At 45.4% G+C, this 15,317-nt stretch overlaps 1 protein-coding gene across 8 annotated transcripts in view; it reads right to left on the reverse strand.

Moving 5' to 3' along the window:
• Positions 1–15,317, reverse strand: part of LOC110550088 (DNA (cytosine-5)-methyltransferase 3B) — a 37,912-nt gene that overhangs the window by 12,975 nt on the left and 9,620 nt on the right. For 2 of the 8 annotated variants that reach the window (XM_060383045.1, XM_060383042.1), the window contains exons 2-12: positions 12,659–12,836; positions 12,058–12,119; positions 11,363–11,482; positions 9,376–9,501; positions 8,648–8,842; positions 7,471–7,629; positions 5,147–5,254; positions 4,319–4,463; positions 3,912–3,971; positions 2,022–2,144; positions 1,822–1,866 (exon numbers count right to left, since the gene is read on the reverse strand). In XM_060383045.1, the coding sequence (XP_060239028.1) occupies positions 1,822–1,866; positions 2,022–2,144; positions 3,912–3,971; positions 4,319–4,463; positions 5,147–5,254; positions 7,471–7,629; positions 8,648–8,842; positions 9,376–9,501; positions 11,363–11,482; positions 12,058–12,119; positions 12,659–12,830 (1,315 nt within the window). In that variant the 5' untranslated portion in view covers positions 12,831–12,836. The remainder of the gene's footprint in view (positions 1–1,821; positions 1,867–2,021; positions 2,145–3,911; positions 3,972–4,318; positions 4,464–5,146; positions 5,255–7,470; positions 7,630–8,647; positions 8,843–9,375; positions 9,502–11,362; positions 11,483–12,057; positions 12,120–12,658; positions 12,837–15,317) is intronic. The other 6 variants (XM_060383048.1, XM_060383043.1, XM_060383044.1 and 3 more) reach the window with 3 other exon arrangements.

A 15,317-nucleotide genomic window follows, 5' to 3' on the forward strand; every position in this document is an offset into this window, starting at 1 on the left:
TCCTGTGTTTCAATGTAACCATCACAAAAGAGGTGTGTCAAGAAGAGAAAGTTCTAATACTTTGAAGGGTAACCTTAAGAAAAAAAGCATACCATGGGGACAAAAACATAGGCACTAACAGTAACTGCAATTTGCTTCGCAGATGACATGACCACACCCACCAATAAGGTAGCATTCACATGGCTTTAGACACCCAGTTGTCTTTCTACCTTGAAACAATCTATTAGTTAAAATATGACCCAATACCAGGTCTGGATCAGTTTATTTCTCATGTGGCCCTTATACTGGCCCACAATAGCCAGGTTTACTAGTGGACACCTTCAACCCCAGCACTTAAAAGGCAGAGGCAGGGGTAGTATCTTTTTTAAGCTGATCTATAAGCTGGTCTAAGGAATGAAACCATACTTTGATTAATACATGGGTCCTGAGAGAAAGAGATTTCATGTGTTAACTGTGGAAATGCAGGAAATGGGTTTTGGCCAAGTATTGTGGCACACCTATAACGGAGGACTCGAGTAGCCATGAGTTCAAGGACAGCCTGTTCCACAAAGTGAATGCAGGGCAGTCAAGGGTACGCAGAGACAAATATGTCATGATGGGGGTTGGGGTGACAAAACAAAATGGATTCATATTGGATCTCTCATACTATTATTATTTGGTGGGTTTTCTTCTCACTGAGAGTGTATATGAAGTCATTGCTGTGACTACATAAGAGACCACCATGGGCGTTCAGACCTTCTCTTCCACCTCACGTGACATAATAGCCATCACTGCGGTCCCTCGCCACTAATCAGCCAGGGATTCTCTTGCATTGACCTGTCCTTTATCTGCCAGTAGAAGCCCAGGATTGTACGTGGCTTAGTCATTGCTTTGTGGGAAAATAATCTGAGGTCCTTATACCGTGGCATAGGAAGTACATTTCCCTAAACCATGTTCATGAAGCCTGTGTCTGTAATACAGGGATACACCTGTCTGTCTCCACAGGGCTATGCTAATGCTACTCAAATGCTGCTTTTAAAAACTATTTACTTCTACCCATTCACTCAGTCTATGTATTCACACACTGTCAAGGACAGGCTGAAACTATTCCTGAGGAGGGACTGGATGAGGGTCTTCCTACTAAGACATCTCAACCCAGGCTTGCCTTTTCCGCATGGTTTCTGCAGGAACATAGCCCACGTCTTGTTTGAACTACTAGCTTTTTACTGACAGACATTTCACCAGGGCCAAGGATGTCGTTTCTTACTCAATACTAAGCAGGTGGGTGGCAATACACCTTTAATCCCAGCACTCTGGAGTCAGAGCCAGGCATGAGCTAAGGACAGCCTAGTCTTCAGAGTACAGGACAGCCAGGGCTCTCATTAGAGAAACGTCTCAAAAACAAACAAACAAAAAAGAGCAAACCGAACAAACTAAGCCACTATCAACATTCCCAACACATACAAAATTCCATTTGGTTGGCTCTAGGCAGAACTGAATGCCAGTGCAGTCCCTAGCTGGGAATAGCAGTTCCTGGGACAACAGCAGAGTAGATCATGGAGAGCTCACGGAGCCAATGCTTCCCGTAAGTGCCACAGTTCACACCTACCACAACTGTGATTTAAGAGGCCAGTTCCTTCAGGGATGAATTCAGATTCAGTTAAAATGGAAGGAAATCATGCTTAGTGGTCTAATAAACTTCAGGAGTAATACACAGGGCACAGAAATAGGTCCTGACCTAGGTCAAAGCCCAGGGCTCTGGATTAAACCCATGCAGAAGTTCAAAGCCAGAGTAGGCAGGAATGGGCAGTCCCACTAGGGAGGGCTGGGAGACAACAGTACCTTCCAGATTCCCCTTGTTCTGGGCGACATCAGAAGCCATCCGCTCTGTGGAGGAAAGAGGGACAGGTGTGAGATGGGTGGGGAAGCCTCTCCTGTCCTACACAGGCCCCAGTGCAGCGGTCCTGAGCGCCTGTTGCTCCTGGCTCTGTGCCACGAATCTCCAGAACTTTCAGCAATGACCACCCCTCCCCCCAAATCACCTCGGCTCTCCTCATCTTCCCCTCGCTCTTTCCCGCCATAGCTATTTGTCTTGAGGCGCTTGGGTGGGGGACAGTACTCAGAAGTGACAGAGTCGTTGGCTGTGCGTCTCCGACTTCTGACCTCTGAAAGGGAAGCAGACACAGTTGACTGGAGGGCTAAGAGACCAGGCAGGCCGAGGGCAAGACCATGTTTTGTTTGGATCTAGCTGCATCTAGAGCAGAGCACCGTGGTGGGTATAAAGATCCCCAGAAGGGAACCCAGAGCAGAAGCCAGTTCAAAGCTCCTCTCATCCAGGAGACAGGCCAGACTCATGTTTGTGGGGTTTGCACCTGTGAATATGTCAGAGTCCATCTTTCTAGAGTCACCTCGGAGCAGACACTTGATTACGGCTGACACTGAGGCATCTACTATGATGCCCCACCACAGTGACCACCAGGACCATGGAGCTACTGAGCACTAGATGGCTCAGAGGTTAAGACCACTGGCAACCTCATGGTGGCTCCCAACCATGTCTAATGAGATCTGGTGCCCTCTTCTGGCATGTGGGTGTATGTGCACATTGAACACTTCTTATAAATCTTTAAAAAAAGAAAAAAATGAAATGCCAGGCTGGACATGATTTCACACAGAGGGTCAGGTCCAAATTGTCACGTCAAGCCACTGCCTGATTCAATTAGATTGACTTCAACAATGAAATGTACATCAGCCAATTGCAAAATTATTATACATTTCCTAATAATTTCTAACTATTTGATGTCTATTAACCAACATACAGCTGAGATGGCACTAAAAACTGAAATATTCTAACATCTATAATAAGTGGTAATTTAGAAAGGTTAAATGTGTAATTTCAATTATTGTATTACTAAAAAATTATTCAACTGATTTCCTTTTATTGCTGAGTGTGACAGTTCATGCCTTTAGTCACAACATTCAGGAAGTACAGACAGGAAGTTCAAGCCACCCAAGTTTACATAGAAGATTCTAGGACAGTCAGGGCTATGATAAAACCCTGTTTTAAAAGGAAGTTTTTATTTTGGCTCACATTCTAGTACATGAGGTTCTTTTTATTAAAAGTTACAAGCTGCAGCTTGGGCCCACATCCCCCATCGCTGAAACGGTGGGAGCCGAGAGTCACATTCTAGTATTTTTATATTGACTCATAAGCCAGTGACTAAATACGACTCCTCTAATGAAGGAAATTTTTTTCCTTCGACAGGGTTTCTTTTTGTTGTAGCCCTGGCTGTCCTGGAACTCACTGTGTAGACCAGGCTGGTCCCAAACTCATAGATATTCATCTCCCTATAATTCCTGCGTGCTGGACTTAAAGGTGTGTGCCACCACAGCCTGGCAAGGAAGTAAAATTATAAGGCATCTGAATCCATAAGGAGGACTATGTAATGACGTACTTTCACACCCAAATCTATCCTAGGGTACCTAGTGAAGCCCCGTCTCAAGAAACGAAAATATGGCACTTGGGATGGCTCTGTGGGTAAGCTTGTTTCCAGCTAAGTCTAGGACCCTCACACGATACCCGCCTCCCAACCAGTAGAGACTATGCTCCTGAATGTTGTCCTTTTATCTCCACGTCTCCAAACATAAACACACACACACAAAAAAGATAAAATATTTTAAAGACACCAAACCTCAAGGAGCCTCTTAATGCAAAGTGACAATTGTCATTGATGTTAGGAAATGAGAGAAGGAAATAATCCAAAGTGTGTAGATGGCTGAATGTGCGCCCAAGGTTAGCGTGAGGTTCAGTGAGGGTGGGGGTGAAGGTGGTTCAGATCAGCTTAGGAGAGTTGATTTTTCTCCAGTGAGCACTGGAGATGCCAGACATTCCAAGACGGTAAGGAAAGCAGAGCTCAAAGATGGTAAGGGAATACCGTGTTTCCTGGGTCCTAACTTCCTACTGCCTGCACGACGCACCTTCGACTTATTAGCCACTTTGGCAAGAAAACAGAACAAAAACATTTTATTAGATAAAGGAGCTGTTCAGAAACATCGTTTCATTAAATGGAAGGTTAACCAAACTTATTTTTTATCTTAAAGGAAAAAAATGCTCATGAAGGAAAAGGATAAATTTGAACATGTGGAAATGATTAATTACACATCGCATCCTAGCAGTACATGGCCCAGGGAAGGCTGACAAGGCAGGTGAGGGCCCTATGTCTCCAGTCTTGGGGATCCACAGCACACAAGTAGGCCTTGCCTGAGTTGGCCTAATGAATGTGCTGAGAGTGGTAGTGTGGCTAAGGGCTAAGCATCAAAAGTGGCGTAGGTTCATTCCCACCTGGTTGCTTGTTGCTGGGTTTGAGGCCCTCGATCCCCGTGGGCTTGAAGCCCCCGTGGGCCCACTCCAGCATGGGCTTCAGCTGGTCCTCCAGTGAGTCTCCAGGGCTGCTTGGGAAGGACTTGCCGGCTCGCAACCTGGCTTTCTGCCAAGACACAATAAAAGGCAAATTCTGTCCATGAATGGGAGCAGGGCAGGGTGAACCCAGGGATTCCCCCTGCTGGGGCCTGCATTCTCTAAACAGTGGTGTCTTTCAGGGCTAGACAGATGTCTTGGGCCATGTTATGCAACAGGGGTCTGATCTGAGGAACAGTAAAGGAAGCAATAGAAAGGGATACGGGTGATGGGGGAGTCTTTCGCTATATGAAGATGGTATCACAGTATTTAAGATGTAGAAGCAAGCCTCGGGCTGTGCCATCCGCATCTCCAACAGCTTTGAAGGGATAAAACCAAGCATTCATTATTTCAAGGGCCAAGAGAATCTGCAGATGTTATTTGGGCATTTGCCTATATGGTACAAAGGTTGGAAGGGACAGCCTAATGATCCTGAAAGATAAAAAAATGCCTACAAATGTCTGTAAATGGCCCTTTTTAGTAGTATCACTATGTGACCCCATAAGACAGTAGTCAAAATCTTTTAGTGACCCCTTGGGACATGTTAAATCCAGTCCATGTCAGACCCTTCTTCTCCATCTACTTTCTTGGTCTCCTTGCCTCTCAGCCAGTTTTGGCAACATCTTGTCACTTATTAGCTTTTTCTCAGCAGGTTTCTTCTTTCCTTCCTATAGGGTGAAACCATAGTTAACACCACACGCACCCCCACATTACCTCCAGAGTGTGGTACATGGCCTTCCTATAAGAAACCAGCTTATTGAAGGTGGCCAGGTTAAAGTGCTGGCTGAACAGCCCCAGGGCAACGAGTTTGTCAGCAGAGATCTAGGAGAGAAAAGCATGACCATGATCAACCCCCCGCTGTGCTCAGAGTATGGTTCCCCCAACAGGCCAAGGCCAAAGGAGAAATAGTACACAGAACAGGCTTGACAGTTAGAAACTCCAAATGTGGATAAGAAAGATATTCAAAGTAAAATTAGGCATAGCCCCAGCGTCCTGCACAGGGTTGCATACATGTGTGAGCCACGTGAACACCACCAGTGCAGACACGAGCCTTGGTGCTCAAGTTGTCCTCATGTATTCTGTGTGTGTTTCCTCACCCCTCCTGCATGTGTGAGAACTGTTGATTCATACAAAATGTGCTCCTACAATACACAGGTTGAAAATATGCCTGAGCTCTTACTAATAATGACTGCACTGCTTATGTCTTGATCATTAAGGCAAATTGCTTATGCCTGAGCGGGATTCCTAGTGAGTACAAGGCTAAAAATTGGGTGACTCAGCCCGTAGGATAGATGGGATGTCTCAGAATACAATGCTTGCTTTCATATTCAGCTCGATCTTCTGCTTAAGAGCCTCAACTCTGCAGTGTGGCCACCAAGGCAGAGCCAGTTGCTCTTGTCCAAATAGCAAGAATACAGGCTTTGGACAGGTCTTGGCCTTTTGCCAGGACCATAGCACATTGTAATTTTATGCTATAATCCCAAGATCTCCATGCCACACCTTATATCTGACTCGGGCTAGAAATGAGTATGTTATGTCTCACTAGATCAAAGCAATGGCAAATATTGTAGTTTGATACTTCAGATACCAGCATAGGCCCAAGCCACAGTACTATTGCTCCCTCTGCTGTTAAGAAAGACAACTGCACATACTCTCATATCAGACTTCATGTCCTTTTTTTCTGAAATAGGGTTTCTGTATAGCCTTGGCTGTCCAGTTTTCTTTGTGAACCAGGCAAACACCCACCTGTTTCTGCATCTGGGACACAGTCTGCATATGGTACACCACCACCTTGCCCAGTTATCCTATTATTCTTACCCAGGGCAATATAGAATATATTTCAGGAAAATAGTCAAAATAAGTCCAATTTGTCGGAAACAGAACATGAAATGGAACAACTAAATGGTACTTCACTCTTGCCTGTTTCCTTTACCTCAGGATTCCCTTCCTGCCTGCAGCCTCACATTTCTAAGGGAAACCCAACAGAAAATCCATCCACCTGCATCACTCAAATGAACATCTCTGCAGAGCCAGACAATCTTAAGGGGTTGGGAGCACATTGGTTCCTCCTCTAGAGCATGAGTTAGAATCTCAGCTGTAAACAGTAGTTCATAACTGTCTCTAAGTCTGTAGATCCAGGGGATCTGAACATTTGAAGGCCCTTTCCTGTCTCCTGTGGTATACAGAAATACATGGATGGAAATACCCATACTGATAAAAATGTTTAAAGCAGATCTTGGTATACATGTTTAACAGATATGAATCAAAAGGGGGTTGCTGTTGCTGGGACAGTAGTAGAACTTCCCTAACAGAAGCACACACAGCGCTTCAAAATAAATTATCTAATTCATGCCCAGAAGACCCTCACTATAAAGACTCATTTTAAATGGCTAATATTAGAAGTTCAAACTATCTTTTACGCAGTTTCTTTGGCTCTCATGGACTTCACTGTGAAGAAGGGCATTAGAACCCTGGTGCTTGAGTGACAGGCAGTGTGGGCAGCCTGATGGTAAGTGCTGAAAGCAGTAACTTGAATCGTTGCGAGAATAGAGAGCTACCTCTTATAACCTCTACAACATCTTTTACAGTAGACTTGTTAGAGGCCTCACTGCAGGTACTGTTAGTTCCAGAACTCAGCAGCAGACAGACAGAACTCAGTTTGAGGGTTACACCAAGGCCCTACCCTAAGCAGCCAGCCTGGTACAAGGGCACACATCTGTAACCCGAGCACTCCGGAGGCAGAGGCAGGTGGATCTCTGTTGAGGTTGAGGCCAGCCTAGTCTACAAAGCAAGTCCAGGACTGCCAAGGCTACACAGAAAAACACTGTCTCCAAAAACCAAGAGAAAAAAAGAATAAATCAGCCACTCTCTACCCTACAGCAAGTATCTAAGACAGGTAACCACGAAATGTTTTCCTTTACTCCAGTCCTAAATTTAACTGCATCCATTGGCAGAAAGTTAACCTTAGAGCCACATCAAGAGGTTAAGCAAGGCATCAGGTGTTAAGAGCCCCCAAACCTGCAGTGCCCTTGGCTCACCTCAGAAAACTTGCCATCGCCAAACCACTGTACCCATCGCATGCCGGGCATGGCCTGGCGCTTGGAGGTGGCTTTCCAGGATACCACCATGGCAGGCCACCAGGAGAAGCCCTTGATCTTTCCCCACACGAGGTCCCCTATTCCAAACTCCTTCTCATCCTGGAAGAAGCAACAGAAAAAAAATTAGTCAAAGTAGGTGAACCCTGAGAAACTTCACTGAAGAAAAAATCTTGGCCATAAAATGTGATGCATGAGTTTGGGAAACAGCTCAGTGGTATATAAACAAAAAGCTGAAATAAGAAAAAAATTAGTTCTTTTTAAGGAATTTTTTTACAACTTTTTAGTGTGGAGTTGTGTCTATATTTGAATGTTTGCATGCACACACGTGTTCAAGTGGAGGTCATTTTGGAAGTCTAGTCTGTCTTCCACTTTGCAGAGATTAAACTCAGGTGAGGCTTGACCAGTGAGGCAGCCCACCAGTTCAACAGGCTAAAAAAAAAGTTATAAAAGCACACAGAAGCCTGTGCCCACTTGAGTGATTGTTCCTTGGACTCATGGACTCCTCCTAAGAAGCAATATATGGGCCACATCAGAAGGGGTTCTGAAGCAACACAAAACTTGGCATTGTCAAGATGCATACATCCACGTGTAGGAAGGTATTAGTTGGCAAAGTATATCAACAACCTCAACGGGTTAAATACAGTTCAGAGCCTGAATACATACAGTGTGAGAACACAGCTGCTGCTTAACTGACAAAAGCCATAAATATTATCCAAAAAAAATGTCCTCATGGTAGCTGCTCAGGTGCTGGACTGGTGGGGGTTAAAATAAAGAAAAGGCCATAGTGCACTCATGAAATCCTTAGATTGTAATTCTATTAAGATTCACAGAAATTCCAGTAGCATGTGCATATATTCCCAGCATTCAGTAGATCAAGGATATGGAAGAAATTCTTGGCTACACAATCAGGTTTTGTTTTGTTTTTCATTTACCCTTAGCATGGAGCTCCCTATGTATTACCGCGTTGCCTCTGCCTCCTGGGTTTAATAAATGTATATGATATGAAATCTTTTAAAAAAGAAATAAAAGCATTTAGTCACTAAATCATTTTTAGTTTTGTTCTCCCTGTATTTTTGCTCTTATACAAGCATGTGCCAATATCCTTTCTCATTGGTACCTGATATTCAGTGCTATCTCCCTCTCGGCTTTCCGCATCCAGCTGTGTGGTATCTATGCCATCCTCGTGGTCGTCCTGGCTCAAGTCAACTGATGGGGTACTGCTGCCCTGAGGTGTTACTTCTTCTATGAGGCAAGGGCTTGCAGGGGATGACCAGGGTGTGCTTGCTGAAGAAGATGCCCGCCGTCTCCGAGACTAGACAGAAGGATGATATTGAGACCCAATGAAGCAAAGTGGAAGGGGGCACACAAACAGTATCCCACAACAGATTCCCAGAGAAGCAAGAGTGAAGACACAAGTCAGCACCCACAAGACTACAGGAATTGGTAGCCATCTGACCCCTGGGCAGAGCAGAGACAGAATAAACAGTGCAATGACAGGTAAAAAGAGAAGAGGCTCTGATGCTGAGCTCAGCATGGGCTAACTGGCTCCTATATATCTGGAAACCAAAAAGAAAGTGCTGGACCTGCTGAGGGTCACCTTAAGACAACAGGAAAAGACAATAGCGGTGATCAACGCCAATGGCTTTCAGCTTGGCTCCAAGGTGTGCTAGAAGCCTGAGGTTTGAGGAGCTCTTGCTTCCTCAAAGTAGTTCCAAGTAGGATGAGTCAGGAGAGAGAGGAGCCAGACACTGGCAAGCACGTGCGTGTGAAGAAAGTAGCTGTTACACACATAACAGCACTGTGCAGGTGAGTGAAGCAGATCCTTCAGTCAGAGACAAGACAAACCCTGGTAGCTGGAAATTCCACTGGGTACTCCTGCACATGGCGGCGGCCTTGCCGGCCGCGGGTGACTCTGGGCGAGGCTCTTTGCCTCTCCAGGCTGGTGCTACTGTTGCTATTTCGGGTTCGGACCTGAAAGTAAGAAAGGATAAATATACCAGGCCTTAGGTGAATAGATACATGGTGTCCAGTGAAGACTCCCAAAGGAATAAGGCCTTGAGATGACCTCAAGCTGACCTGAACTATACAAGTGAATGTAAACTCAGGGATGCATTTAACAAGGGTATCTTTGAAGGGCACAAACTGTCCAATGTCACAACACAGATCTGGCACCTGAACTGGCAGCCTCATGTTGTGATGCCCCAAATCATAAAATTATTTTCATACTGTAATAAATCGTAATGTAAATACCTGATATGCAGAATAGATATCCGATATGTTACCCTGTGAAAGGGTGGTGTCCCCCCACCCCGCACGGGGTCGCCACCCTCAGGATGAGACCTTCCTTAAACCAAGCATTATTCTACCACAAGAAACCTGGGTACTGGCTTATTCAAGAAGGCAATGGATAAGGGCAGAGCAGAAAAGTCCAAATTTTCTCAGCCTGGTGTGAACCTGGCCTGTTGACACCAGAATTTGAATAGTTATACACCATATGTATGGTAAATCAGGTGTGGCATAGCCTGCATGTAATCCCAGCTCTCAGAGATTGACAGGAGAGCCTGAAACTGGAGTCTTGTCTGATGTGCAAGAAGAGGAAAGTACAAATTCATAAAAGGTGATGGAATTATAGTAGCTGCCATGCCCTTAACTGATGTGCTGTGACTTTCCATTTCAATATTTTTTTTGTTCTGTTTTTTTGTCCTGACTGCTATATGTCCATTTTATTTTGAGATAGATTATTAGGTTAAATTGGATTAGAATTCATTTCATGTACTATTCAACTCAACGTGTTGAGCCAGAGCATACACTCATAGAAGAAAATGACTCATAAGCAACAAGCAGCTGTGTCACCACCCAGAGAAGCGTAAATCCATCACGGTCACAGCAGTCAAGAATGAACTTGTTTTCTCAAGGAGATATGGCATGCTGAATAAATAAAGATGAGCAATGATGGGTGTGCTGGCGCAAGCTTTTGACCCCAGCACTGAGGAGGCAGAGGCAGATGGATCTGAGATCAAGGACAGCTTAGTCTACAGAGTGAGTTCTAGGACAGCCAGGGTGATACAGAGAGAAGCCCTGTCTCGAAAAACAAAGATACCAGCAATGACTGTGCTTAGCAGTCACTTCCAAAAGCACAAATCAATTGAGAGTTGTGACTATAGCTAAACTGGCGGAACGTTTATTTCATGGGAGCCCTGAGTTTGTGCCCTAGCACCACACAAAACCAGGTGTGATGGTGCATGGCTGCCATGCAGCAAAGGAAGCAGTCAGGATTCTTATACAAGGTGAGTTACGGTCACCGCTGTGCTGTGCTGCATTGCAACACTGATCCTCTTGCCTATCATCCAGGATCAGCACTTAGACCTGGTCGAATAGCAAGGGGGAAAAAACAGCCATTTCATTGGTGACATTAATTCTGTTCTAGTAGGAACAGCAAATGAATGCAAGGGCTTCCTCAAAAGGTACTGTAGTCAGAAAATGTTTAAAAGGTAAGTGGTTTCGTTTATCAAGATCTAGGTGCCAGGTTCATTGAATGTTATTTCAGTGAGTGTTAAACGGCTGTAGCTCATCTGCTTCTGGCTCTTAACAAATGTTTTTACCTTGAAGTTCCACTTATACTGTTGTGGCTGAAGGACATCAAAACTTAACCTAATAAGGGGCTCAGTGGGGTAGGGGACTTGCCAACACCTGCAAATCTCGAATGACTACATGTAGAACCCATAAAATCAAATGTGTTTAAAAAAAAAAAGTCTGATTTAAATTTCTAAGCCTTATTTTCTGTACAGCCCAGGAATGGTGGGAGGTGCCTACTGAGGCAGGTGGGACTTACGGCTGGACTCTCCCAGGATGTCCTAGTGTCCTTGGTCTCCCGGGTGAGCTTTGGCATAAGTAAAATGTCAGAACCTTCATCATCATCCACCTCATGGTCTCTGCCTCCATCTGTTGAGTCCTATGGAAAAGAAAAAGAATAAAGGGAGTCAATGGTACACAAGCATTATTATATTGACATTATTCTAGAAGTCCCCAAAATATATCCTATCATCTGTTTTGTCTCTAGTGAGAGTTCACCTCATGTTCATAAATTCAGACTGGGTTGGAAAGAATAAATCCCTGGTCGTCAGCACATTATCGAATTGAGACAATGCCGAATGCTGTCTGCCAGGGCACCTCCCAACTTCTTCACAACACATATGGGAGGATGTGACCAAGGGGCTGGTTGAGGCCACCCTGGCTTACATTGACATCCAAGCCAGCAGATGGAAGACACTCTGCCCCCCCCCCACCAAAAAAAAAAAAAAACACAAAACATACCATGGCCAAATGTACCACAGCCACGGTGAACTCATTCCATGAATGAGTGAGTTTTCTTTTTAATACACTGATAGTAGACAGGAAGACATAAGTTCAAATACACAGGAAGGATAAAATATAGACGTTCTAGTACAGTAAAGAATTTCACTTATCTTGTTTTTCCATGCAATCATATCTGAAAGAAAAGTCCAGAAACACATGAAGAGATGGTACCTGAGAGTAACTCAGAAGGCTGGAGACCTCCCTCTTAGACAGCCGTGACCTTGACCTGCGGCCTGCAAGGAAGAGTTGGGAGTCCACATTTGGGAAGTTGGACAGCGGTCACCAGCCTGAAGTGTGTCCTCAGCCAACTCCAAACCAGTCATTTTAGGAAGCCAGTGTCCCTCATGACCTCCATGAACTCACAGGGCAATGGGGCACAGGGCCTAGCTATACCTTCCCCACTTGCTACCAGCTAATAGTAACATTTTAAGAATCCCTTTCTTTCAGAGTCCGCTCCATGAAACTGGTTGACACTGGATACATTCCCAGTGTTGCCATGTAGCCAAGTAGCTCATGAGAAGACAGAAAATGAGCCAATTTCATCATTTCAGAAGCTCCTAAGGGACACTGTAGAGGTCAAGGATGAGAAGGGACAATACAGGGGGCTCCAAACCAGTGGGGGAGGAATTTCGGGTACTCTGAGAACTGCTAAGAGGAAGAGGACAGTAATCAGCATCTCCTGATAATTCTGAGTGCACACCAGCACAAGAAACCACGAGGCAGTCTCTGAGGCTCATCACGGAGCCTTCTGTGTTGGAGCTTTGACACCTACCTCTGCTCTCTGGTGTACAGACTGCCTCTGTGCAGATTGCCTCCAGGACTGGGGGTGAGGGAGCATCCTTAGTGTCTGAGGACTGGTCACTACAGTTCCCATTAATGATGATACAGTCCTCACTCCCACTGGCACCCTCTTCTTCATTCAGATGTCTGCTGTCTCCCTTCATTGTTTCCTGTGGGAAAAGACCAGGATAAGTAGGAGGGAGGCGGGGCATGAAGGGGGGCACACTGCCAGTTTCACACCGTGGGTTCTCTGTTACCAGCCCCAGAGAGGCTGGAGATGTGGTCTCAGACTGACACATCGTCCTGGCTTATTCTACCCAGACTCCTTCCAAACACAGCCTGTTTGCTCACCAAACTTGGAGGCTCAGGGCTTGGTTCATTGCGGCTAGGTGGGCTCAAAGCCACACACCTGCTCCAGGACAGAGGATGATGCTATGGCTGAGGTCTGAGCCTCGGGCTGCTCTGAAATTGGCCAGCTCTTCAAACACTGCCATTTGGGACATATTTGCCTAGGCCTGCTTAAGGCAGCCTAAGTTCCCTTCTGTCCCTGACCCCTTCTTCCTGCCCAGCCTCTGCAGAGCCTCAAGAAGCCAGCACTCTCTTTCCCTCATGACCCCTTTGTTTGCTCTGTCTCCAGGTCTCCCTCCCTCTGCCCCTGCCTCAAACAGGCTTCTCTTCTCCAGGGCAGCACAAGCTCCACCCCAGACCATCCTCTGGGACCCATTGGCCTGTCACTCATTCCCTCTCTCAGCTGGGACTGAATCCCAAGTTCTGAAGGGAAGGATGGAGGAAAAGCAAAAATGAAAAGCAAAGGGCTGTGGCAGTTACCAGAAAAGAACAGCTCAGGCCTGCTGTGGCCTCACCCCACTTCCCGGCTGTGGTCTTCCCACAGCTTTCCCTCTAGTAAATGCTAAGAGTGCAGGCCAGGGCCTCACTGATGGGTTAATAGGCTTCTGTGACCTGGCATACTGGCTAGAACTTTATGGGCTCCAATTAGGTATATGTACATATAAGAACCTGTATTTGGCCAGACAACACTAAGGAAGCAAAGGCAGATGGATCTCCAGGATATACAGAGCTACACTGTAAGAGCCTGCACAGACAAGTGTGCAGCAGGAAAGAACCTGAGATTTCAACATGAAATGCAATATGGCCCTATAGCAGCACTAGGGGACCTGAGGAAGGATTGAGTGCAGCCAGGGACACTAAGAGATGCTGCCTCCAAAGACAGAGGATGCTGAGAATGTACCTCAGTATTAGTACAGTGTATGCCTAGCATTCAGGAACCAGAGCTGAAAATCCAGCACTGGGGATAAAAAATAAAATAAAACAAGAAAGGTAGAATAGTGACCCTGCCTCTGAACTGTAAAAATGAGATAATAAAATGGAAAAATCTGGGCTGAGTGAGATAGATATGGTTCAGCCAAGGTGCTGGCATGAAGATTTAGGACCTAATTTCAATTCCCAAACCCACATGGAGAAATGCCTGCATTTTCCTCTGATAAATGCAGGCTTGTGTACACATGCAAGAAGATATAAAATTAAATTGTAAAAATAGGAATATAGCTAGGTTAACAGAAAATTTACATAGCTAAACCCTTAGGGAATTTCTACTAGGATAAGAAAATTAAAGCCTATTTATAGGAACTTGGGAAGCTAAGGAACAATGGCTTTAGGAGTTATAGCTGGCAGCTGAGTGTGGTAGCACATGCCTGATTCCACCACTCATGGAGGCAGAGGCAGGTGGATCCGAGTTAAGGTGAGCCTGGTCTACAAAGTGAGTCTAGGACAGCCAAGGCTACACAGAGAAGTCCTGTCTCAAAAGCATTACAGCTGGCCTGGGCCACATAATAAAACCTAGTTGGAAACTAATACAGGAGCCAGGAATGGTAGCATATGCCTTTAACTCCAGCACAGAGAAGGGAGACTCGGCAGATCTCTAGGAATGAGGCCAGCCTGGTAAACATAGTAAGTTCCAGGACAACCAGGGCTACATCATAAGACCCTGATAAATATCAGTGCTGTAGAGTACTGGCTGTTCTTCCAAAGGATCAGGGTTCAATTCCCAGCACCCACATGGCAACTCATACCTGCCTGTAACTCCAGTTCCAGTGGATCCAGTACCATCATATATGCTTAATTCCCAGGACCTGCATGGTGGCTAATAATCTTTCCATTCCAGGGGAATCTAACAACCTTTGCAGGCACTGCACACACATTTATGCAGACAAAACATCCACCCATGAAAACAAATATTTTCAAATAATAAAATTGAGTCTAGAATCTGAAAGACAAAAAGGCTTTTTTAAACCCCAGGAAACGAAAGCCAAGTTTGCTTTTTCATTGTGAGACACTATCTACTCAGTCCAACAATAGGCCTTGAACACCTAGAAATCAGCCTCAGAACACGAGATTGGAGGCATAAACTATTCCTGGCCTGCCTTTGTGAGCCATGTTCCTTCTACTGCTGTGTCCACCCGTTGACATTGACAACTCTCAGGAGAGCTGCATGATCAAGTCACATACACAAACACACTTCATACACAGCTGGGTGTGGAGGACTCAGCCCTGGCTGCCCTGTGACTATATAGACCAGTCTGGCCTCAGACTCAGACTCTGCCTGCCTCTTCCTCCTGCGTGCTTGAATTAAA

This window comes from Meriones unguiculatus, chromosome 4 (genome assembly GCF_030254825.1).
Source record: "Meriones unguiculatus strain TT.TT164.6M chromosome 4, Bangor_MerUng_6.1, whole genome shotgun sequence".
Classification (NCBI taxonomy): Eukaryota; Metazoa; Chordata; class Mammalia; order Rodentia; family Muridae; genus Meriones; species Meriones unguiculatus.